A 27,497-nucleotide genomic window follows, 5' to 3' on the forward strand; every position below is an offset into this window, starting at 1 on the left:
TTTAAAATGAAATCATCTTCCCATTTGCACCATCATTCTCTCTCTCTCTCTCACAAATAGTACGGTACACAAAAGAAAACTGGTTTGTTTTACATGGCCAATTCTAAACTGCCATGGCAAACCCATTACATACCCAATTTTTCTCACCATAATATACTTCCAAGACATGTGCAAACTTACATACTCATCTTCAGCATCCACACACACACACACACACACAGTCTGTAGTTTCTCACAACTTTCACACCTTAATATGATATACTATCAAGATATGGTATATGGATGACTGCTGGAGATATCATGGAATCTGAGTGTGGAGTTTAGAGCACTGGTTTAATACACTAAAGCAAACACTGATCAGATTAAAATAAAAATGCTGAAGATACCATACAACCTATACCATAAATAAAATATCACAAACTAAACAAATCAAGTAAGCTATTAGGGTGAGCCAAACTTATCAAAACCTGATTGTTAGGAATAAATGTACCAAATGGGGTTCAAGGAGATCAGCCCTTTGACAAGCTACAAACTTTCTAAATGCAAATTGTACATATTTAGGCAAGCTCATTTGCTCTCATTCCAAGGATATGTACCGAGAAAGCAAGATATCAGTATCATTTAAGAGAATTTATTAGTCATCTGGATATTCCAGAATTTAAATTACTTATATAAATTTTGGCATCAATGGGATGAACTCAATGCAAAAAGTAATTATTAAAATACTGTACAGAGAACAGGGGATTTATATAATGTACACAGGTTACATATAGGCACAGACAAATAATTTATCAGCATTTGCATTAGATGAAACGTGAAGGTGGAATACTGTACTTGTTTACATCAGTTCATGACAATGGGCTATCCTCAGGAATTTAAAAATTCAGCTAAGGAAAGTTGAGATCCTGGAATTTAGTCAGCAGAAGGTAAAACTGCCTTTTATCTGCATCAGAACAAAGCAGTTATGGGGAAAAAATTAAATAAATTAACAAGCACATCTGAGTAATGCGAAATTAAGATATATAGGCTACACTGCAAATAAGAAGGAGAAAGTAAATGAATGAACCACACAAACAGGAAGGAAATGGAAGCAAACCTTGTCCGGCACTGCTACCTGTATGTTTTATGTACCGGTATCGGAGTTTTATCTTATGATGCATATGGCATATGTACAGTATAGTACTATGGATAAAAAAAAGTATCGGTCTACACTGGGTTCGATCAACTTGATGTTACCAACGTCTCATTGTGCATGAACAATGTCCATTTACATGGACAAAACATTTGCTATAAGTCTACGAGAGGATATTGCTAGTTGGCGGTATACAACACCTCCTGACATCCGGGCTACCAATCAGTGGCAGGTCGGACACCAATATTTCAGTGACCTTCGTTCTGTGTTCTCAACTGTTTCAAGTATATCGTGCACCGATACTTTTTTTTTATCCGTTACACTGAGTTTGTAATATATATATATATATTGTTGGCAGGGATTGTACAAAGCAGTCTACATGATACGTATGAAGAAAACACAGATATCAATGTCTGTACATAGGCTAAAAGAGGAAAGATTTACAAAGGCAACTGCTGTGAGGATTGAACTAGAGTGAAACTGAAGATCAATAACATGTTACTGTGTTGTCTCTCATGGAAGTTACCATGACACCATTAAATGAACGTGAAAGTAGACTGTGTGAAGAATTATACTGGGCCAAATCACTGACTTTATACTGAAAGGTACTTTATGTAGGAAGCTGCTAGACAGAGAAAAAGGTGAGGGAGGGAGGGAGACTGGTGACTCATACCATCTCCTTCTTCCCCTTAAAAGGCTACAAAGTCTGCCCATTGATTTCCCTGGGCCACAAGAGGGCCACTGGGCAGGTAAGGAGATCTGCTGGTTATGAGAGAGAGAGAGAGAGAGAGAGAGAGAGAGAGAGAGAGAGAGTGTGTGTGTGTGTGTGTGTGTGTGTGTGTGTGTGTGTGTGTGTGTGCGCGCGCGCTATTCTAGCACAACACTTCTAAGCGCATACACCGGTATACAATATACCGTGAATTATCTCCCCCTGCATCTGTTTTCTGTCTCTGGTCTGCTCACTCCAAACACAATTTACAAAATTGTTCCCTACACACATTACCCCAAACATTAAAATCTATGCCTAAAAGAAAAATAATCGGGCTGATGTAGGCTACTGGTAAGGAAAGGCAGGTGACAAACGAAGAACGAGGCATTATGGAAAGATGCTGGTGAGAAAAGTTTAGTAGAACAGACTAGTGTACTAACGTAACTGAGTTGGGACAAACTTTCTGATAAGAAACATCCTCTACCGCACACCTGGCACCGTACCCCGAGCACGCTACCTCATGTCGCTGCTTCACTCAATCTCCCTCCCTCTCCCTACTTACAACATTCACTCCCTCCACCTCCCCCTTATATTCCTGGTCTCCCTCCACCATTACACGTTAAAAATCCTTCCTCCATCTTGCCAATTAAAAACACACCCCTTCACTCAGAACAATTTTTTTTTTTTACCCACGCTTTACTTTTCTCCCTCCCCCCCTTAATTCAACCTTCAGCTCCCTCTCCAACATTCCTCATCTCTCCATCCCTACACGGCAAATATTCTTCTTCTTTCATCTTTTCAATTAAGGTACTTCCCTTCCCTATTTATAAATTTTCTCCTCTCTACCTTTACTTCTCTCTCTCTCCTTCACCCTTTCCCTATTCCCTCCTCTATCCTCCATTACTGATCTCTGTCCATCTCCAAACATCAGACATTCTCCTTCCTTCGTTTCCCCAGTTAATGGCACACCCCCTTCACTCTTCGTGGACTTCCTCCTCTGCCCCCCTACCTTTTTACACCTGCCACATGGACCAGTCAGATCTGCCACTCGGGCGGTCAGAGGGGAGGGTGAGAGCCCCGACTGTTACTGGGGCCAGCCAACCAGTCAGCCGGCCTTGCTCCCCACCGCACGCCCAGGGGAAGGAGAGGGAGGGGGGGCTCGGGTTGGGATGGTGGAGGCTTGAGGTAAAGTGATGAGGAGTGGGTGCTAGCAAAGGGTAGGAAGATGGAACACAGAGAAGAGGGAGACAAGAAAACGGTCGGGGAGGCATGATGATGGCAAGTGAGAGGTGGCGATTATATACATGAGATGTTGGAGGAGGGACGAGCTACAGGGAAGGTGATGAGCTGGGTGTGCAAGAGGAAAAGCAGAAAGGAAGACAATAATGGGGTTGCGGAAGTAAAGAACTGAGAGGAGAGAGGTTGCAAAGTGACGAGAATGGAGTTGGAGACTGGGAAACTGGGAGAAGGGAGAGACGTGAAAGGGGCTGGTGAGGTGGAGAGGGGGGGAGAGTACCATGGGAGGGTATGAGGGGGTTGGGGGAAACGCCATTCCCATGTTTGGCCGTCCCACCACCTTACCCCTCTCACACTACCTTGCCCTCTCTCCTATTCTCCCTACAATCTTGTTCAACTCTCCCTTCTCTCCTTCCTTATTCTCCCTCTACCCAACCCTACCCATCTATCCGCCTCCCTTCATCCTCCCCGTTCTATCATCCCTCCTTTCTCCCTGCATCCCATCTCCTGACAGGACCAAGCCTTCTCCTAGTCCTTCTCTTCCACTCTCTACTTGCTACTTAAAACCCTCATTTTCCTTCCCTCCCCCTTCTCGTTTGACACTACCTTGCCCTTTCTCCTTCCCCCCACCCTCTCTCTCACTTCTTGCTTTACTATCTTTATCCTTCAGCATGTAGATTTAGATCTCGTAGTCAAAGTCTCAAGAGGACCATAAGGTCTGTTGCTGTTTGCTTTCCATTGTACTCCTACATTCCCCTCCCTTCTCCCCCATTCCTCTCCTGCTAGTAGCATCAGTAGGCACCGCTATACTGGGGTGAGCTTGAAGTGACCTGCTGCTGAGATACCTTACCCTCCCAGCCCAGTCCATACTACCCCTACCCTCCCCCCTCTCTCTCCATACCCTTCCTTGTCCTCTCCTTAGTCCTCATTCATTACAATACCGGTACCATATTTTAACCGGATAAAGAAAGATCTTTATACCTAACTAAAATCCTATACCCCAAGTACGTTACCTGAAGGTGTATCCAATTTTTTCTACTGCTAAACGAAGGTCAGCGTAGGACAGCAACCAAATAGGGAAGGGCTTAAGGTTACAGCCAACCCCTTCAGCACATGAAGTCTCCTGAACTGAATCAAACCATCGAGACCACAGAAACAGACGTCATCGTAGTGAAGGGAATTATCAACAAGCACTTGTGGCCGTGTCCATATACTCTGAGACAGAGGATAAACAGAGGCTATGGTTGCCTATCTATACTTTTGTCTTCATTCAAACAGCAACCAAACTAGAAGTACGCCAAAGAAAGGATTTTCAAGTAAACATAACTAGCTAGCTTCTTATTCACTGTACAAATCTTGCTACGATCCTTTAACAACGTACTTTTACGTTTCATTTTTACCCATCACAGTACAGTATATGCAAGTTAATGTAGATATACTCGCGACTGTACTCTTAACATCCCTTACCCATACCCCCTTATTTATTCTTCTTCACCACCGTCTCTCGTATCCTTCAAAGTGTAAGTCAGTTACGCTAGCTGTTCACGTCCTCTCCTAGCCGTCTGCTCTCTTATCACTCAGTACCTGCACGATTCCTTACAACTGTACTCTTAGCCCCCCACCAACCAACACCCTAATTCCGGTATTTCCCAATCTCCCCCTCTCGCATATTTATATATATTTTTTTTCTGTCAACTTACTTGTCACTGCGTACACGATCCCCTGCCACTGTACTCTGAGTCCCCCCCCCCCGACACACACACACACACACACACACACACACACACACACCTCCCGACAGTATTGATTTCTGGGTCAATGTCCAGATTCATACCCCTTCCCCAACCCCATCTATGTTAGCCTTCAATTCATAACTCACATAGGCTATACACATGATATCAAACTTAGTCCGTCGCTGGCTAAAGAGTGCGGCATCGTAGACCAGGCTATCCCCCCCCCCCTCCCTTTCATCCGTAGGGCTCTGGGACGTGAATGGTGTTGGTCTTGGACTGAGTTAGGATGTTGGGAAATTCCCTCCCCCCCCATACTATAGGTACTTTCCTTGCCATGAAGATCAATTGTTATGACTCTGTCAGCCATACTAATACACCGAAGGATAACTCGTGTGGCCACGAATAACCTAAGCAGTTAAATTTATACGTACGGTATCAACATAACTACATTGCGGTAGTAATTTAAAGGATGACTCCAGTGACCAGGAAGTTTTAAAGATACCGTATATACCGGTATATATGCAGGTCGATATAAAAATATTATTCAAAGCACAGCCGAACCATTAACTCCCAAGACCTGCTGCTGGCACTCACAGTAAACAGGAGTAGTAACATAAAATAATTCAAATCATGACTAGGCTTGCGACTATAGCTCTGACACTCAGGAAGTGGCTACTATCCAGATGTACAAATACCTTAAGCCATGACTCAAATTTCAAAGGCAAATTCCCTGTAGCGTTGCGTAAAGGTAGTCGCGGAAGTGACTGAGTTCCTTCTAATCTCCCTTCTTATCAGCCGGGGCCACTGACTCAGACGTGACGAGGGCCTTGATAACAGAGGCCACGGAGATTTTAAAATGAAGATAAAACAGATAAAATATTACCGGTATACAGTATAATAAACGGAAGTTACAGCTGACACGCAGACTACCTTATGCAGGGATCAGCAGCTCGGGTTAAATTTCACAAAGTGATTAAATTCCGAGCTTTTACATACTGGTACTGACGCAAACCAGACTATGGAAGTAAAGATAAGATTGCCCGTAGCTAATCTTGCTGCCTAGTAGACTTCGCAATTGTAACACCTCCTCCTTTGCAATACATTAAACATTTTACATCTCATTATTCTCTTGAATGTTATTTGTATTTTTTAATTCAGATGGTATAAAAGTGCACTGGGAATAATAATATCAATAATAATAATAATAATAATAATAATAATAATAATAATAATAAGAAGAAGAAGAAGATGAATCGCTGATAAATAGGTGTTACGAAATATCTAGTGTCAAAAGAATGCGGTCTATATCAAATACATATTACCGTTAAGAGTTAACTCCAGCACTAAAATTGTGTTACAACCCCACAAACACAATTTCAGTAGGCTATATTTCAGTACCCGAGCGTTATTTTTCCATCTGAAACATACTTAATAGGGACACTGCAAGAACACTGACATTCCGGTTTATCAAAATGCGCCACTCCTCGTCTCATGTTATCCCTTATCAGGCTTCTCTTATCAATGTGTTTATCAATAAGTCCATGCTAACGCCTCATATTTCATGGGTTTTACACGTACACCATCTTTCTGGGAGTGGTTGAGGGTGGGAATGATGATTACAAGTCCACGCAATATCCCAGCACTTACACCTTCTGTGATGACAATCTCTATACGTAATCTACTCCTATGCTGCTAGACTACGCTTGATTATGAACGTGTTAATGCATATCTATCCACTAAAGTTCCAAAGCAGCCTCAAGCTGGATAAAACCGCCTGATGATAGCATGAATAAAATAAAATATTTGAATAAGGGAACTAACATCCCCTATCAAACTAAACTGCCGCACGTCTTAATAAGTCTAAATATACTGCTTAAAGTCTCCTGCCAGAGAGAGAGAGAGAGAGAGAGAGAGAGAGAGAGAGAGAGAGAGAGAGAGAGAGAGAGACAGACAGACAGAGAGAGAGAGAGAGAGACAGACAGACAGACAGAGAGAGAGAGAGAGAATGAACATCAGGAATATCGGCAGATTAAAAATTTCCAAACCAAAATATGATGGCCGAACATTCAAAACTTCTTCAGCCAAATTACACGTCTAAACATGCCGCATGGATCATTTGAAAAATGCTCTGATCAGTACATCAAGAATAAATATAATAGCTACATTCCAATTACGACGATAAACTGGTGCAGTTTTAGAGACAGCAATTGTCGTTTCTTCACCTCGCGCGCACCCTGGTAACTAGAGGTTGTGTCGGTTCGGGTCAAGTCAGGTCAGAGGAAAGGAGGTCATGTGTGTATGTGCCCGTGTGTACATGCGCGCTTAACCAGTCAGCCGGCCTTCTGAGATGCTGATTCTCTCTTTCCCCTTACCATCTACTCCTACCACAGCCTTCTTCAGTCTTTATATGCCAACCTGATATTTTTTTTCAACCAAACTAAACGTTACACAATGTTACATAAAATGATTAATCTTATTTCTTTTAGTTTCTCCTAACCGTCGTCTATTCCCCTCCCCAACAGTATCTCAGCATCTCTCTCTCTCCACCCAACCACCCCCACCTCTTTTTCACTCTCTTACCCTCATCTTTTGGCCAGTTAGTTCAAATCCCCATCTCTCTCTCAGCATCTCTATACCCCCCTCCTCATCTCTCTCCACCTCCTCTTTACCCCCATTCATCTCTCCCTCCTACTCCATCTTTTCGCCAGCTAGTCCAAACAGCACTCTCGTCCCCAGCCCGACCCCGCCTCATTTACACAAGCACGATGACCGCCACAAGTGAAGTCACTCTCTCTTCTGCCTCCCCCCACCCCTTCCATCGCTCTACTCTGTTCTACACTGATGAGGTTAAGGGCTGTACGCGTGGAGAAGACGAGGGAGAGCACTTAACTTCAATATACTATACTATACTATACTAATGTATACTACAGTACCCTCCAGCTTACCGTATGCGCAAAACTACATATTTGGTACCGTCGATATATTGAACCAACCATGCACAAGAAAAGAACAAGAAGGATTAAAGAACAAGAAAGAATAAGATAGAGGGAAAGAAATGAAGAATCAGAAAGACTAAAGAACAAGAAGAATGAAGAACGGGAGGAAAGACTGAAGAAGGATAAGAAAATGAAAATGACTGAAGATGAAGAACGAAGAACAAGGAGGAGAAGGACTGAAGAAGCAACATACTAGCACTTGAAACAACAAACACTTGGTCAAGGAGCCACAGATCACCATCCACCATCGCCAACTATTTCTGTTACCACAACCACCACCACTATCGACAAACAACCGCCTCTACCACTAACAACCATCACCACTATCGTCAGACAACCAACTCGGCTCCCAAAACTACCATCATCTACACAAAACTACTATTAATATAGGCTATAGATAATCATTCTACTCTATATCCACCATTATGTTGATACTAATCACCCCCTACTACTACTGCTGCTTCTACTACTACTACTACCGTTACCATACAGCCAGCTACGACTACACCTACTCATCCACCCGCCGCCACCACCATTACAACAACTAACAACCACAGCACTAACCAACGATCATAATTATAATTAATTCTTCACTACAACCGCGTCTTTAACATTTCACTCTTCCTACTGTCCCGCGATTTTATTCAATTATGAGAGACTTTTCAAACTGGAGAGGTTAGATGTGGCCCTCATTAACCCCTTCAATACGAGAGGCCTGTCCCATGTTGAATAAAAATACCGTGGGACACAAGATTAACTGTAGTACTACTATCACAATTATCAGCTTTTAATAATCAAAAATCCAATGCCGCACCAACATTATCCGTAGCTAAAAACCACAACTGTTTACTACAACTACCTCTGTCATCATTATCATCCATTGCTACCAACATTAACACTACGGTATCAACGACTAATCACAATACACAATAACAAGTGTACTATCAAATTAAACACAACTAACTCCTATCGACAATAATAAAAACCACCATTATCTACCGCCACGGTGTCATTAACCACAATCATTATCACAACTAACCACAAATATCACCACACTCACTATCATCAACGTGAACCAAAAACACAACCATCAGCAATCACAATGATCGACATCAACCACTTTTATTATTAACCACAACCACCACCATCAACAACAATTACCACCATCTGTCTGAGCAGCAACACCAAGGCGCCAGCTATCTAATCACTTTTATCTTATCTCTGCAGGGCCGTCCGGTCTCTTTCTCTCTCTCTCTCTCTCTCTCTCTCTCTCTCTCTCTCTCTCTCTCTCCCAACCTCGTCTGATCTCTTTAACACGTTTGAATTATCTAGAAAACTTGACCTAACTCTAAAAAAAAAAAAACTCCCGAGCACACCCACTATTTGTTTAAAACACCGAAACACAGACTAAAGTCAGTTTTACATTGCTGAACCCCGCCCATTCTGTAGAAAACACTCGAACCTCACCCAAATTCTTCAATACAACCGATCGCTTTTAGAAACCGCCCAAACCCTGTCCGTCACGACCCGCCTTGTGTGCGTCTGTGTGTGTACATAGTTTTCTGGGCAAACCGTGAGCAGGGAATGAGAGGCGTGTGGATCGAGGTGAAGGCTGGGTGGGAAGAGGGAGAGAGTTTGGAGTGGGGTGAAAGGGGGAGGTAGGCGAGGAGCGACGGAGTAATCTAAGCGTGGGGAGAAAGGAAGGGAAAGGAACATTTGGGGAGATGTGTACAGTAGAAGGGAATGGAGAGGATTAAGGTTCAAAGATAAGGGAAAGGGAAATGTGCATCAAGGAGATGTGGAGACAAGTGGGGTGAAGGAGTGAGGCAGGAAAAAGATCCAATGATATGCCAAGAAAGAGATGCAAAGGCAGAAGTGGGATGGAGGAAAGAGGTACGGTGAGGGAATGGGAGGTGTAGATCGGGGTGAAGGCTGGGGAGCGAGTGTGAGGAGAGGGGTGAGGGGACCAGGTGAAAGGGGGAGGGAGGTGGGGGGGGAGGGAGGAATGTAAAGAAAGGAAGGAATTTATAGAGAGCGGTGCATGAACGACGAAAGGACGATTGAGATTAAGGAGCAGAGAGGAAGACACGAGGCACAGGGAAGAGGAAGGGAGAGGAGAGATTTGAAAGACAGAGGTGCGATACTGAGTGAAGAGGTAAAAAGAGGGAGGTAAAGAGCAAGAGAGAGAGAGAAAAAAAAAAAGGGGGGGGGAGGAAAGTAGAGACGAGATGCTACATAGGGAGTGAGGTGCGAGAGTGAGGAGTGGGGGATGTGGGTGAGTAGCGAGGAAGGAATGTACCACTACGGGTGAAGAGGAAAACTATGTACGGGTGAGGATGGAGAGAACAGGGATGCAAACGAGGAGTGAAGAGGAAATACGTGGTGAGGAATGGAAGGAAGGAAAGTGACAAGCAGAGAGTGGCATGGGTGAGGACTGGGAAAGAGAGAGGTTTATACGGGAGACGAGTGGAGAGAAGTGCAAGACTGAAAAGAGAAATGTGGAGGAAAGAAGTGAGGGAGGAAAGTTGAAGTGTGAGAAGCGAAGGAAGAGAGAGGTGCTGGAGTGAGGAGTGATGGAGGAGGTACGACTAAGGAGCAAGAGGGAGGGGGGGACGAGGTGAAAGGCAAGTGAGAAGTGAGTGTAAGTGAGGCAGGCGAGACAACTAATGGTGTCGCTTATGCCACTTTACCTCTCATATCTCTACTCTCCCTCAATTCTTTCTCACATCCCTCCACTTCCAGACGTTTCTAATCCTTTACACTACCTCTCAAATCCCTTCATCATTAGTTTTCTCTCTCTCCTCTCCACCTTCCTCCACTTCCACACATCTCCACTTCCCTCTACTCCTCTTCACCTCTCCTCTGCTACCTCTCCCCTCCCCACCCCCCCTCCCATTCAGTTTCTCTCTCATCTCTCCACGCCTCTCCACTTCTCAGATGATGCTAATCTTTTCCATTCCGGTTCACCTCTGTCTCCTTCTACCCCTCCTCTCTATCCACCACCCCCTCCACAAACTTCTGTGCCCTTTCGCAGCTGTCTCACCCTCCCTCTTCACCGTAATCTCTCCTCGTCTTTCCTCTCTCAGATCACTCACCCCCCTTTTCCTCTCAATTCACACACACCCCACACCCACCTGCACACTACAATCTCCCAAAATTTTTGTACCCTTTCATAAGCGTCACCCCATCTCTCCCCTCCTTTACACTTCCTTCAGATCCCTCCCCTCTTTCACACACCACAACCTAAAATTCCTCCTCCCTTCCATAAGTGTCTCCCCTGCCCTTCACCTCTCCCTGCCTCTTAAATTTAACTCATCGTGCCCCGCCACACCTCCCTCCTCCCATCAAATTTAAATCCTGTTCACTCAACCCAATGCTTTAACTGCTTCACCTAACCTACCGTACCCTGCTCGCTTCTCTGGCCTCTCTCCACTCCTGCTTCTCTACCGTAAGGCCGGATTCTCGTTCAATTATTCTTTTTAAAACCTCTTAGGCTACACGCGATTAATTTTGTCTACCGTATTATATTAGCATTTTTTGTGTTCCTGATGCTAACAATCGACAAAAAATATATAGTTACCCAGAAAATATTACTCAGCAGTATGCAAAGTATATCGATATTTGTCAACATACAAAAATCAAAAGCCAGCCCTCTTCATCTAAGCGATTATTAATTACCGGTACGTCACTATTATGACTAGTTTTAGTAATTCTTGATAACTGTTGCTACAATACGATTTCATTAAGAGAACCTACGTTGTGAAGGGGCGATGAAGGCTGCATCTAACTGCGCATTTCAAAAAGTCTCTTCTATGCTGTATAAAACAATTTGGACTAACAGATGGCAACGTGGTAGAGATTAATACTCTGTTTTCTGCATAATATATTCACATAGCTACAGGAAAAATATAAGCGTGGGAGACTAGCAGTAATTTTTAGTGCCACCCTCCACCCACGCCCACTCTACTACGTCTGCCCCTTTCTCCATCCACACTAACTCTATCTATCCCTAACATTCACTCAACACGTCACTCTCATACTCACTCTCTTCTTCCCTGCTACTCACTTTATTCACACTCCTCCTCCCCCTCACCCACTAACCACTTCCCTCATATTCACTTGTATCGGTCTCTCTTCACCACATCGACCTTTCACATACATTCACTCTGTGTCTCCATGTCTCTGTCCTCTCCTCAAACTCACTCTCCTCTTTCACCACAGTCACTCTCACTTCTCTCCCTTCTCCATCCACATTCTACCAACCGTTTCCCTAACCACGCCCACCTCCCACGTTCACATCCGCACTGTACTGCCGAGCCAACAGATTAATACGGAAGTGTGTGTTGTCGCCACGCCCTTACCCGGAGACACGCTCACTACACACACTCACATGCCACCTCCCTCATGCTCAACAGGACAGGTGCACAAGAGGACAAGAGCACACACAGTAAATGGAGTATAGACATAAAAGACGCACGCACGCACGCAGCCCAGAATGTACTGTACATTAAGATTTTATATGTATATACTCGTATAGAACAGGTGCACAAGCGGACAACAGCACACAATAAAGATCATATGGGGTACTCAGCTGCAAAAGCACAGATACAGCTGTATTCACTAGGTACCGGTGGTTATGTCTTAAATTTAGGTCACACTGATTTATTCACATTTTTGCTACACGGATCCACAGTAAATTACCAAACAGAAACACTGCCTATCAACGTCCAATTGTTAACCAGCTGCCTATAAAGCTGATCTGCAGGTTCCCATCATACAGCACTCATCGTATGGAAAGCCTTGTAACATTCTGGACGACATCCCTGGGAATAGGAGCAGGGAAAATGTTGGAGGGGTATAAGAAAGTGGAGACAGTTTGTGAAAGAAAAAACGGGGGGAAATAGGTTAAATAGTCTAGCTCAAATGGTGGATGGTGGAAAAAAGAGAGAATGACAAGAACAAGCAATGACTGGGAGGGCAGAGATGATGATGATGGCGGATAATGATGGAAAAAGGAAGAGCCGTGGGGGAGGAGAATGGAAAAGGGGACCAAATGCGTGACACAAATAGGCAATCAGCAATACGTCGAGGGCGGAGCTACACTGGATTCAAACCGGGTAACTTTTTTGCTGCTAGTTTTTCCCTATAAACATGTACTATGGCCCGCTATTGTCCCGTCTGGCAGGGGAAGAAGGGGACGAAACAGGAAATGGGGGGAAAAGGGAGAGGAGATAAAGAAGGGTGGGGAGGCTGGGAGAGGGGGGGGGGATGTGACGGCGGTGGGAACGAGGTTAAATTGTGTCATAAGCATGTGGGTGTAATAGAATGTGATTAGCGATGCGGTCAGTGGATGGTGAAGCAGGAAACTGGTGACCAAATGAGGATAGCCAATGAGAGGGGTGACTGGCAAACGGGGATGAAATGAAGGATGATATTTCGAGAAGTTACCGTACATCAGAAAGCTGATACTGGACGAGGAAAATATAAATACAAAAAAAATAATGGAATACTGAAACAATGTCAGACAGACTGAAATAAGTCAATAACAGGAGGAAATGAAAGAAAATGAAAAGAGTGAGAGTGAAACAAACGTAAGACTAAGGACGGCGTGAACAAGGCATCAAGGTGAAAAAGTATGATAAAAGGGAGAATGGCGTGTGACAGAATCAGAAAGAGTGAACTTAAAGAAAAAATGAAGGGTGGACTGAACAAAACGAAATTAAAAGCTGAAAAAATGTGAGGTAAAAGAAGTACCGGTAGAGAAGATGTAGCTAAAAAGGGGGAAACTAAGAAAACAGAAGCCGAGGAGCATTACTGATGTGGTCTGATCACATACAGAGACACGCAACACTGAAACATCTCAGCATCTCATTACCGACCACTTCCCTCCCTCCCTCCCCACTCACTCCTTTAGACTCCTCTCTTTAACTGCCTAGTCCCAGTTTGTAATTTTCCGCTGGCTTCCTTAATTCTTCTTCCCCGTTTGCCTTGCTTTTCGCTTCTTTCCCATATTCATACCGTACTAAATAAAACAGTTCAAAATTCACGAATAATTTACCGCACTTTTAAGACTACTTTTTGCATTGTACCGTACATTTTTTCCATATCTAAAATATACCGTATATACTGTTCCAGCTTTAACTCGTCAACTTTCCTCTTTATATGAAATTAAAGATGTACCTGAAAACTCTCTAATTTTCAAACCAAGCAGACAGGTAAAATGAGAGGGAGGGAGGGAGGGGTATAATGATAATGGAAGTCAATGACAAACACAGGAATAAAAAGGGGTAAAAAAAAAAAAAAATGCTGAGGAGGGCAATGTGGAAGGGGAGGTGAAGGCCTTCCCCCACCTCTTTCCCCAACCAACCAGCCAACCAACCTGCCGTGCGGGGTGGGTCACGTGAGGGCACTTCCGCTACTATGACACCGGAAACCCACCATCACCATCACTCCTAACCCCACAATCACCCTCACAAACACTACAACCCTATTCTAATTTAACTCCTACCTCATTCACTCCTTTCCAATCTTATACACCTATCCTGCTTACAACTCCCTTTTTCCTCCCCTCATCCACTCCTCCCCATTTATACAACTCTCCCCAACTCTTAAATCCCCCCCTCCCCTCTCAACTCCACTACACCTACAACTGGCTCATCCCCTCCCCCACCCTCCACTTCTCATTCCGTTCTGCCTATCCCCCAAACCCCTCTCCATCCCATTGTCCCCAACTTATTTTCCCTACAACTCCCCCCCCTCACCCACCTTGCGCATTCCTGACTCCCAACATTGCCACACACGCAGGTAAAACTGGCACTCTCCATCACTATCCCGTAACCTTTGCAACACCATGACTAATGCACTTGCTACCCCTACTGACACCCGGGTTTTATTCAACTTACGGCAGGTTAACCATCCCTCAACTAACTCTTCTTACCACTAACTCTCCTTGAAATAAGTCCTTGCTCAGCTTTCCTACTAAAAACTCGTCGGCTCACCTCATCAACATCCAACTAGGCCTAAATAACAGTCGTAAAAGACATATGTTCGCAAAACAGGTGTGCCAAAACGTACCGAACTCTAAGCAGGTTAACTCGAGAGGTGTGTAAGCGATCGGGAGACGGTGAGAAAGTCGGATATGAACAGGTGTGAAAACAGGTGCGACAAAGTGAAAGTAGTACCGATGTGGAGTCAGGCTAAGCTGATAACGCACAGTTGCAGTCAATAATACTGTTACACGAGAATCCAACCCATCTAACCCGCTTGAATATTACTCGTTTATTTAGTAAGACCTCGTTAGGGACCTGAGGTAGTAGGTAGTGTTAAATATGATGACCGTTAACTGTTCATCCACGTAGTACTAATGAGAAGATAGACATGTGTTCAACGACAGGTGATGGCAGGCACTGAAGTGTAATGTGGGTCACACAAGCAGGCAGACGGGGTGGTTAGGTGCAGCTGTGTCCCGCCCCGCCCCATCACTACCACCGACAGGAGCACACCTAGGTCTTCCCGGGGCACATATTACTTCTCACCTAATGTTTACATCTACTGCCACCACAGCCTATACCACTCCCACCTCTAGTATCATACGCCTAATCAGTTTTCGTCTTACTAACACCGGATGATTATACTTAGAGGCAGCAAAAATTAAGAGCATAATCATACTCAGTATATGAAGCAACAAATCCATAAATGATTCTAACTACGGTACTTTACCTTAAAGCCAAACGACTTCACTTCCAAATGACAAATTTCATTTGAAATTAGGGTTCATCCTTTCACTGCGTTGCCTTGCCTTTATTCTCTAAGGACAATTTTAAACTGGAAAATGTCTCCCGAAGTCAAAGGATCAGAAACGATTTCTTTTATCCCCAGCTGCTACGTCACGATGACGTCTGTCGTGGTATGTTCTTGTTCCCACCCGACAATTTTACCCGGCTTGAGACCTATGAGTAGTTCAACAACGACAGCGACCATTCAACACAGCTCATAACTCAACAATACGATCCTACACCACTTATAACCTATTCCTATCAAAGCTGCCAGGACCTTCTATAACAGCTATCAGCCTTAAATAACCACAAATCCTTACTACCATAACTACATCTGTCCCAGTTACAAGGGATCATCTATTACAACAAGTTTTAAAACTCGATTCCCCAACAAGTTCCAAATACAGCCTTTCATTACAACCACTATCACAAGCCAAACGCAAATATATCCACTACCACAACTACGACGACATTTCATACACTCTCCCTACAACACCCTAACCAACAACAATTCCCAACTACAGTTAGTCACAACCACAACCCCCATTCACCACCACAACTACCACCATCACCGCTAGACACTCACTAATGCCGGAAAGCCTGCCTTGGTTTTTACCAATGTCAGGGAACGAGGTCACGGCAGGATCGTGACCCCCCTACCACACGGAAAACCAGACCCTCCTTCCTCCTATAACGATCCCTCCTTTCTCATGCCTGCTCCCCCCTCCCTCCTGCAACCCCCGCCATTACCTCTGGCACTGTATTGGTTAGGGGAGGAGGGGGAATTACCAGAGGGGAAAGAGGAGGCCTAGTTCTTGTGGTAGTATTAACACTTTCATTACACGGGATCCTTCTTGAACTTAACATCGTCTGGTGGTGGCAAGAATAAAACTGTCAATAATCACCGTTGTGAAAGAATACAAATGAATCATTATTGTTTTACTGTTGTGAAAGAATAGAACGGAACAGAATCATCATCGTCCCAACAGAATAAAGCAATGGATCATCGTTGGGAAGGGGTTGATGAGGCTGTTTATTATACTTTCAGAGGACCTTTCCGAAATTCATATACCGGGTAGCTGTTATGGCATCATGAATTAACAGGAACTATTACCGGTATCTTAGGTTCTAGATATTCTATCCTCTAGGTTGAATTATGTCGTCTGGAAGCAACCACAATAAAAATGAGTCATAGTACTGGAAAGGTTAAGCTGAGGTAATGATATGGCTGTGTGTGGCACTTGTGCTGTGTGGTGACTGTGGTACCGGGGAAACATTATTATTATGTGCGAGTGATTAGGCAATGATGTCGTATCGCTGTGAATTCCTGAAGAGAGTGGTGGGGATATGAAAATTTGCAGTGGGGGTGGTGTGAGATATTTTTGTGCAATCTGATATGGCGTTTACGGTACTCAAACCTGACACAGATCCCTAGTCAATTTCAGATCAGTTGATGGGCAAGCGTATTCATACTGGAAGGTCGATTTGACTGGTAATCGAGGAGACTCAATCCTACCTAATAACTAAGGCTCAATGACTACCATACTAATTCTGACGTGATGAGCTGAATTTCAACAGTGGAGCTCATGGAACTGATACTGTGGTGGGAAAGGCAGCGTCGCTGGGGAAAAGGATGGTAGTGAGGGCAAACATGGTACGGTAATGCCTTTGGTCATGCTTGGGTCGCTGTGATGTAAATTGGGATAAAAAATAATACCGGTACCAGTAATGTTCCTGCTACTAGTGGCAGCCATGCTGCTGGTGAGGATTAGGTAACTCTGATGTATGCTGGAGTGACATGAATGATGGTGTTGCTGTTAGTGGTGAGGTCAGCGGTATGGTGGTCAATTTTGTCCGAGGTATCGAAGCCAGCGTTGTAGTAGTAATGGAACGTGATGGTAGTACATTTCTGTTTGGCTATGGTGAGACAACTGATGGCTGTGGTGGGGTCAGTTTTATTGTAACGTCAGTTTCGTTACTGGTGGTGAAGTCAACGGTGTCGGCTGTGGTAGTGATGCAATAAACCGACGGTAAACTTCTGCACTTGAGACTGTGGTGAGAATAATGGTGGTAGTAGTGTTGTTAGTGGTGGCTGCAGAGAGGTCAGTGTTATGCTGATGCCAGTTTCGTTAGTGGTGGTGATGTCAGTGGTGTTGGCTGTGGTAGTCGTGTAAAAAGCGATGGTATATTATTATGCTAGAGACGGCGAGGACGAGCCATAAGCAGAGATGAGCGGATCCATTGTGACGTCAGAGGGGCCAAGAATGATGCTTATATACCTCCCCTTCTGTCTCTCCCCCCCTCTCTCCCTCCCACCGACCCTCTCCGACTAGCACCACTTTCCCTCTTACTCCCCCCCTCTCCCCCATCAAGACACCTGGACAAATCTATCCTTTGTACCACCTGTCACACTCTCCAGTTTTAATCAACCCCCTTCGCTACAACAGGTCACCTTTAAGTTGAAGAAAATCATCTAGACATAGCATGAACCAGGGAAATAAACGTCATCGCTTTCAAAGATGTTGCTAACCCTACACGAGGTCTTTTCTAAGATGAATATAATTGTTCGATGAGATCAAGAAAAACTGAAAAACGTCGTAACCGAAAGAGATGGATTTCTATTTTGACACCACCTAACAGAAGTACAGTTCCGGTATCTACATTTCTTCAACTTTACATACTATTCAACCACCACTACCTCCATCTACCACACGGCACTGGTCACCATGTCACACGTATCGGTATGTACCGCACAACACTGTCTGCCGCAAGCTATCCTGTACCTCAACTTGTCACCTCAACAACCACCTACTACACCTTCTACCACCTCACAAACCACTTACAACCATCTGCCAATGAACTAACCCCCCAGCACATCCCTTACTACAATTTACACCCAAGCAAAGATATACCGTATCCTCTTCCACTGTCTACCACCTCCCCTCTCACCTACCACATCCCATCCCACCTCACAACCACCTACCACTACACTAACCACCTACCACACCAACTATCACCCTCCACATCTTAGGAAACCAACTACCATACCCTCTACCACGCCATGTATCACCTCACCACCTAGCCTAGTTAACTAGTAACAACCTATACAACGTAATCTACCACCATCCAAAAGATGAACCACCTACCATACCCTCTACCACTATTAACCACCTCCAAAACCACCTACACTATCACTTACCACCTACCCATGAAGACAGGTGGCTCGGTGAGATACAGATGGTAAGGTCGGGTGAAGGTGCAGTACTCAAGCCAGAGTAACCTTGCTTCCCCTACCACCACCACCCCCACCCCACCCTACCACCTTTACCAACATCTCCAGCTTTCAACATACCCCCCGACCTTCCCACTACCATCCACGTCCAGTCTACCACTATTCTCGTACCTGCCACCACTCTTCCTCTGTCCACTGCCCTAATTTCTGTACTAATTGCATTTGAAGTTAAATCCTTGAATCCGGTGACGTCCTGTTATGCCTGCTATTTCCAAACGATTTTGCGCAGCCCAAACTTTGCGAACTGGTTGCGTGTGTGTGTGTGTGTGTGTGTGTGTGTGTGTGTGTGTGTGTGTGTGTGTGTGTGTGTGTGTACACAGTATAGAGAGATGGATGTATATATACGGTATACCGTATGTACTGTAGTCTAACAGTTTGAATCCGATGGTCTTTTTAAAATTCATTCTTCCTACCTCATACCGACTTTACGTACCGTAGCTTAGAAACTTCTAAAACAGGAAGGGTTACATATCGGTTTCAATAATCCAATACTCCCTTTATTACATGAGGGCCTTTTCATTCTACGTGACAAATCGTCTGATGGTTGGAATAATAAAATGTACAAAGACGTCATTATTGTAGGGATTATAACTAGTATCAGCTTGTTTTTCGACTCTTCCTATCACAACCCTAGCCACTTACCACAATTTTGCATTAATAGATATTAAAATTTACATACTTATCTGTAATTCCAGCACCATTAAGCACCGCATAGAAATTCTATTATTGATTACCACATGACCAATGCCAGCAATTACTGTAGTATTGTCCTCTTGTCAACTAGCTACATAATATCCATTACTCCAGTACCAACTACCACTGCCACAGGTACTGTACTGATCGGAACGTCTACATTTGGTACATGTGTACCGTACATCCACAACAGGCTCAACTATGCTTGCGGTACACGCTGTTACACAAAGTGTGGCCTTAATATTACTGTAGCTCCGTAACTACCCTATCATACCAACACCCTACGTTTGGTATTGTATACCGTATATATCATACCGTTTTTTTAATACAGCACATAATTCCAGCGTACCGTACGATACAATGATTACATAATCCTGGTTGTTACAGTTATAAGACTTGAGGCTTGAACACTTTATGACAGGTTTGACATTAAATGAAGCCATGAAAAACTGGTAAGGTAAGATGGAATTTGTAATGACTGAATTTCGAAATAACAAATATGAGAGCTTGGATACTACAAAGAATGCTCAAAGGGTGGTAACTCTGGTGATATTAATAAAGACTTCCAACCCTAGGCAAGAGAAGTTAGTATGGAGGCCGCTAGTTGTGGTGGTGGAGTTGGGGGGTTGTTGGTAGGGGTTGGGGTGGTGGGAGGAGGCTGGAGGTGGAGGGGAGGGGGAGACTGACCACACCTGCTTCCAAACACGAAGCGGCAACGAAACCAGGAATGTTAAAACGGTAACGTGAATTTGTAAACTCAACCGATACCACCCCCCCCAACACCAGACTTCATACTTCCGCAGGTAAAAGCAATGACTTCTCGGGTCAAGGAAGACTAGACTTGGCAAAAAATTACGACTCAAGTCTGGCAACACTCTGCCTCCCATATCTCGACATGGGATTACCACCTGACTGACGGCTGAACTTCCTAACTGAGCATTATAGCAGACTTGTAGAAAATACAAGAGCAAAACTCTACAAAATCTGAAGTCGGTGGATATTTGTATTCTGAATACCAAGAAAACTAATTACCTGAAGGTGGGTAAATATGGTAAATACCAAAGACGAGATATACCGGTAACTGACGTGGAAACAGGATCGTAGAACATGAAAAGGGTAGGAACGTTTAAAAAAAACACACACACACGATAAAGCAATAAACATACATCGGGGAAATACCACTGGTATACAGTACTATGGGGAAACAGTACAAATACATTAACATTAGCCCCGATAAGTAAAAGGAGGGTTCGTGACAAAAGCTGATATTTAATGATAAAAACTAGCCACTTTCAAAATCCGTAGTTTTCAGAGGCAAAGAGACTGAAAACGTGGGGATAAGGAGGAAGATGAGGATAAAAAGGTTAGGGAAAAAGAGGGAGGGTAAGAAGGGAGCGGCGAGGGTGGGTGAGGCGGGTGTTGGCAATATTGAGCGGCGAACTGAACACACCCACTACTGCAACCACCACAACCGTCAACCCGGATCTTCCCTCAACACACTTATTTTCATTTCACCAAGGTCCACTTATTACCCCGAGCTACTAACGCCATGGAGAAATATTAACATCCTGACAACCTCCCAAAACCATGAATTCCGTGTTAACACACTCACGGCTTCTCTCCTCTGTATCTCAATCTGAAGTTTGCGGGAAATCTCTTCGTTCTCATCTTTTAGGCGCTCCGTATCCTCCTTCGCCTGGCGCATTTTCTTTTTGAGGACCTCCATCAGATCGGCTCCTTTACCAATGGTAGTCATCTCTCGAGCTCCCACACAAAACTGCTGTCACTGGGACTAACTCAGCAATCACACTGGCTGAGATACGCTCCCCCAGCCCTCTCCACCACGCCGCGCAACCTTGGTTAACTCCGCCCACGAAACTAGACCCTCCACACCCTACTCTCCAGAAGTTCTCTTTTGTTTTACCAAATAAATTTCTCACTTATTTATGCTCCGAAGTTGTACAATGAATATGAATTCAATTTGTCATGTGTAGTAATACAAGTTTTGACAAAACATTTTAATGTTTGACCCCAAAATGATGAGTAAAAGTTGCATCCCTCCGCGCGAGCTATCAGATGGAGCCCACCTGAGTCATTTGTTCATCTTTACAGCCACAGCTCTCATCTGAAGTTATTACAATCTTTACTTACATAACTTAGCTTATGTTCCACAATATCTGAAGCAAATTTCTGTAAGGGCAAAACAATTACACTTCCAAAGATAATACTGAACTCGAATGAAAGAACTGGCATAGTTTCCATGAGCGCCAAGTACAAAAAGAGTATTCATGCAGGCACAACTTCCTGGTTATTATAAATTCCATTACAATAATATTTTAACAATGGCAGAGGTATTAAAAAATGCACCAATAAAAAGTAAATTGCAATTATTTCCACAACTCCAAATGGGATAGGTGGGAGCCGAGTTCGTAATGCATATTAACAATTAGAGAGCTCTGATTTGCTCAGTGACAACTGTTCGAACAATTTGTCACGTCAGATCCGTGACTAAGGTGTTTGCGTAATATACCGTCAAGTGAAAAATATCTGGTCGACAACCTACCAGAGAAAGTAAGTCCTAGCCGGGACGTCTGCCTAATAAGGAGGCGTCTCAGGGACCAGCAACACCGGATAAATGTACCTATAAATCTAAATTATCCTCATATATAATGCTTATATTCGAATTCGAAATTAAATTGCAGCTTGCCTCCCATACAATATTCACTCAATATACAACTTTATCCGGGGTCAGTGTATATAATGCCTAAAATTCTTATTGAGGATGTGTGGTGGAAGGAGTGACGTCACGGCCGCGGCCATACCCAGTGGGTTAGGTGTGGGTGCCGCCACACTCTTCTACCACCCTAACTTTCTCCCTCATCAGCCACATGACCCAAAAATTTCAAGATCTGTTTACAAGAGAGGATTATGAATTTGACCCCTCTGGTCTGTTCAACCCTCAAGTTGAAATATAAGTAGCATTCTAACAGGGGTAACTACCGCGCATGCGCTATCACACAGGTACTTCACGCTTGCCAACTTGTAATTAACTTCACGGAATTGTTTTGGGCAGAGAGAAAACACAGAGATGGTTTACGAACCACAGACGCAGTGTGAAATTATTTAGCATGATTTAATGGACGAATCTGAGCTAAGAGGAGTAAAGAAGCTGTCATGTGGGGTTGAGGTGGCCGCGGTGGCGCCATCATCCAACAACCTTGACACAGTCTCCCCAACACTCCCTCCAACCCAAGATGTCATCCCTCACCCGACGACCCTCCTGCCGCTACCAGCCTGCCTCAACTAACGACCATTACCGCGCTTTAGTACTGCTGCAAAGCTGCCGGAATAGCAAATAACGAGGAAATATACTAAGACTTGGGAACTGGAGAAGTAAAAAATATGGCACTATAAGGCAGCGGGAAGCAACATGCCCAGATGCCAGACTGGTGACTCATTCTTTCCTCTCACTCACCGATAACCGTACACATACTATCTGGCCTCACTCCTACCTCCTTCCGTCCTTCGAATTCTAAACAGTTCATATAAAATAAAATATATTTACCGTAAATATTGAATACATGTATGTAAGAATGTAGGAAGGTTGATATTGGTGGGTAGGTAGGCAGGTATAAGTAAGTAAATGTGTGATAGCATTAACTACTATAAGGCAGCTGGACTACGGGTGAAAATGAGGTTAACCTTAAATATGACAATACTGACGAAGGATTTAGGAAACTGAAATTAATAGAGGACGGCAGTGATACGTAACGGCGCTGCTGCATGACCGTGGTTGTACTGCGGTAAGCGAAGGAAAATATGTAGTGTGACAACAAAGCAAGGGGGGAGGGATGGAAATAGAAGGGCCTGTGGAGGGGAAGAGGGGGATCTTCCCGGAAGTCCCCCTCCCTCCCTCTCCCCTTTTCACTCGTTTCCGCCATTTAAGGTTCAGCTTTAACATATCATTATATTCGTTTACTTTTCTTACTGCAGTCTGGTTTGGCGTCAGGCCTTCCACAACACCTAGTTATTTCAAACCACAACAATGAATCAAAATAACAGCTACACTGATTCCCTTTGCTGTCACGCTTCAACTACTGTCATTAATGAACAAGGTTGATTGCTGCCGCGGCACGTCATGCGAGAGGAAGTGTCGTCATTAAACACTTGGCATTTCCCCATAACGGCGAAGGTAAGAAAGGGCAACACACTAACTCGACGAAACTGGCCTCAGACTTAAATACAGCATACGCTACACAGTTGTATAAACTTCCTGTACAAGGAAAGGTGCAATCCCCCAAAAATAAAATAATTACCATCTGTATGAAGTTTTATAGCATTTTTTCCCCCTCTCCCAGAGGTTGGTGCATCTGGGTATGTTGCTAAAGCGGATGCTCGGTTTTGTTCAACTGAGAAATCTTTGCAGACTTCAACAGCCATTTCCATTACGCCTTTCGCTGCAACTGATAGGCTACAACTAGGAATGTTTATTTACGCGAACACCAGACGATATTATTCAGTGAAGAGAAATCTCAGCAGTTAACGGGTCAAAATCAACCAACTTCCACCGTACACAGCTACCCATACAACCTATATAATTCTGGGCCAGGAAGTAATTTAGCTATGAACCGGTCATCGATCTAGTACTGTCATTTCCCATAATTAATTAATTCCCAAACGGGTCACATATGAAGGTACGGTAATAAGGTTTATGGACCGGGATGTGTATTAGGATATGACACTGGTCTCAATACCAAACTGTATGATACCAAGTCAAGGCCATAGCTCAACACTTTTCCCTTTGAGTACAGTCGACATCAAAAGTTCTGTCGTCCCGCCTGATTTCTTTCCATGTATCTTGAAAATCTATCTGGCAAATCTGTAGCAATCGACACATTAATTCATTTGCCCACATATCAATGTAGTCGGCGTCAGATACTGCGGATTCACCACAATGGTCCATGGAAGGAGGCGAAAGGATTGTTGATGTTAGCTGTACAAATTCCGTAGTCATGTTGCGTTGTTTTGGGTCTGGTAACTGCATGAGTCAGTAATGATGACTGATGACCAGGAAAAACAAGTGTGGCAGGTAAATGAAGCTAGTATTTCACAAAATTTGGAAGTTCGTGTTGACAACTCAAGTTCACATTCCATTCCCTCCATGTCATAGAATTACTGGCAAAGAAAACCTGGGTTGTTTCTATTGTCATATAAAAAAATGCATTCTCTAGAAAAATAAGAGAAAACGAAAACTGTCTGATGACAGCTCTATTGATATTTTCATCGTGAATACAATATGGGGGAACTGATCAGCTGTAGGCAGGAGGGGGGGGGGGTGGAGGGGAAGGAGGGCGATGTAAACAAGAGTTGCCAACACGCACCCGTGGAAAGGAGTTAATACTGACCCTTTTCAACTGCACGTTCATTATGTTGTGCAGTTCGTTCTTTATTATGCTGAACTTCATCATCGTGTTGGAACTAAATATGGAGGAACCAAAAGCGAATCCGGGATAGTCTGAGCATCTTCGCTTATATCTCTCTGCCACCACCTCGGTTGCCACGCTCTGACACCTGAGTTTTGCCAATTCTTCAAGTTCCTTGTCTTGATCACCCTCATCCTGAGCAGGAACACTCTCAGTCTCCCTACTGTCCGAGTCAGCTGATGCCACTCTGTCGCTGCCAACACTACCGACACTATGCCTGCCACTCACTGCAGTTCTCACAGCGCGTCTCACACTGCTATTTTCTATTTCTTCCGCATCCTCCGAGTCACCTGAGGATCCTACTATTCCATTTTGCATGGTGACTCTGTTCACACTGTCTGCTGGAGAGGAACGAGAGGAGTTTCTATCATTCGCTACACACGAAGAGGAGGAGTCCATGTTTCCACCACTGTTTACAATGTTGAGAAGGAACGATGCTAGTGCCAGCTGGTGGCAGCGAGCCAAACCTGGTGGACGCCCGCCACAATTAAATTGCGCCGCGCCCCACCACCACTACCACCACCACAGTCACCATCACCTCCGTCGGCCACAAAGGGCCCGCTGATCACTCACTCATGAGGGCACTAGTGTTAGGGCGTGAGAGCCACACATTGTAAGGGCGAGAAAAACCGTAGTGGTGCCGAGGGGATGACGCCAGTAAGCCCGGCGAGTTACTACTGAGCTGTGGCGCCAGGCCGCCTCCCTGCCATTTATGGCTCTCCGCCACGCATGTGCCCTCATGCCCAAGGAGATATTTTTAGCAGCACCCCTCACGCCCGAGGAAAAATTCGTGAGAAAATCTTTGCATTCTTTGGTGTGAACTCGGGTACTTGTTCCCATGACCATCCCTTGACCCGCAACTTGCTGTAGTACCCATTGCCAAGCGACAGTACCTGTTCAGCACCCACTCCCACCAAGTAACTGACACCAACAGCATTTTTGCCCTCTCCTTGTTACGGTGGAAACAGTGCATATTCCTGTATGCACTGAACTTTTTTCATCTTTTACATCATCTTTCTTTGTACTCCATCACCTGCTCCGTCTTCCATCTTCCACGACATGCATTCTCCGTTACCTCTTCATCCCTTCACAATACGTGACTAGATAATCTTATTTTTCCCTTCTGCGTCTTTACTATTTTGTCGCCCACAACTTCTGTATCTTCTCCCTTAGCAACCCACCTTTATTTCTTTCTTAAATAATCAACAGGTTATGAAAAGTATTTCACCCAACAACTCTACTTCTTCGAAGCCCTGCGCCATCTCTACCTAAAGTTATAAAATTTAAAACCTTAATTTCAGGATTTATTCAGTTAACCCTAATAATCTCCTAGTTTTACTCATTCCCCTCCCTACCTCGAAAAATTGTGGCAGACCAGAGAACAGTGGTCTGAGATGAGCCTGGTTAACACCCTCACTACGATGGCGCCTTTTTGTGTTCTACCTCTAGACGATTTAAATCATCTTACCGGAGGCCTCTTCTAGTGAACTGGTTAATGACGCTTATAAATTAACCCATCCAGTTCGAAAAATATCTCCTCAGTTGAGCAAATCGTCCGGGTAAACCAAGAATGCAATATAAATGTCATCGTAGTGCAAGGCATATGTCGTCATCTCAGACAAACAGAAGCAATACTTACCGAGGGTGAGATCACTTAGATAATGGGCAGCTTAGGTCATGTAGGGTTCTCATTGAGGTCATGTAGGGTCACACTTAGCTGACTGAGACTTCTGGGAGGATTCTTCCTTCTGCGCCTTAAGTGAGACTAGTTAGGAGAGAAAAAACAGGTCATATTTGCGCTGACTTAGGATATTTCGTATTACCTCTGCCTCTGCGATATGTTTTGCCTTTTACGCCTTAATATCCTCTTGCTAGATTACAGACACCAATTTTAAGGTGGTATGAATAACATGCAAGGGATATTAAGCTGCCGTATGCAAAATAAATGTCAGAGGAGTGTTAATAAGTCTCACAAGCCAACGAGAATACAGCTTAATAATGATGTAGGTGTTGGATGCAGTGGCGGAAGTAGTTTCTGTATGTGTGTGTATATATATATATATATATATATATATATATATATATATATATATATATATATATATATATATATATATATATATATATATATATGTGTGTGTGTGTGTGTGTGTGTGTGTGTGTGTGTGGAGCCCAAAATGATAGTGGTAAATACTGTATAACCCAGCAGTAATTTTCATGCTAGAGGGGTCTTTGTAGTGAAACTATATGCCTTAGCTGTAGTATTGTTTGTACAAGTGTTGCCATGCTGTTAAAAAAAAGCAGACTCAATTATTTAAAAAACTATAAATATTTATCAGCATAAATACAATAACAGAATTAAGCTTTAAAATGGAGAAGATGCGGTTTAATTTCTGCAACAGAAAGAGAAAAAGCAGTAAATCGAAGATAATTGCGGCGATTTTCATA

General features: G+C 43.9%; 2 protein-coding genes across 3 annotated transcripts in view; both read right to left on the reverse strand.

The window, feature by feature from the left end:
• Positions 1 to 27,497, reverse strand: part of LOC145399035 (tropomyosin) — a 64,300-nt gene that overhangs the window by 22,714 nt on the left and 14,089 nt on the right. The window lies entirely within an intron of this gene.
• LOC145399148 (uncharacterized) lies at positions 299 to 25,710 on the reverse strand. The gene is made up of 3 exons (XM_080271884.1): positions 24,972 to 25,710; positions 21,179 to 21,343; positions 299 to 307 (listed from the first exon to the last, which is right to left on the reverse strand). The coding sequence occupies exons 1-3, from the start codon at positions 25,446 to 25,448 to the stop codon at positions 299 to 301; spliced, it is 651 nt and encodes a 216-aa protein (XP_080128010.1). The 5' UTR covers positions 25,449 to 25,710.

The sequence above is a fragment of the Coenobita brevimanus genome, chromosome 47 (assembly GCF_032717465.1).
Source record: "Coenobita brevimanus isolate Jiangsu-jjx chromosome 47, ASM3271746v2, whole genome shotgun sequence".
In the NCBI taxonomy this organism is placed as follows: domain Eukaryota; kingdom Metazoa; phylum Arthropoda; class Malacostraca; order Decapoda; family Coenobitidae; genus Coenobita; species Coenobita brevimanus.

Coding starts and splice junctions, on each gene's coding strand:
- LOC145399148 (XM_080271884.1), bottom strand. CDS start 25,448: ATGGACTCCTCCTCTTCGTGTGTAGCGAATGATAGAAACTCCTCTCGT. Junction 21,344..24,971: donor TGAACGTGCAGTTGAAAAGG/GTCAGTATTAAC, acceptor CAGTGACAGCAG/TTTTGTGTGGGAGCTCGAGA.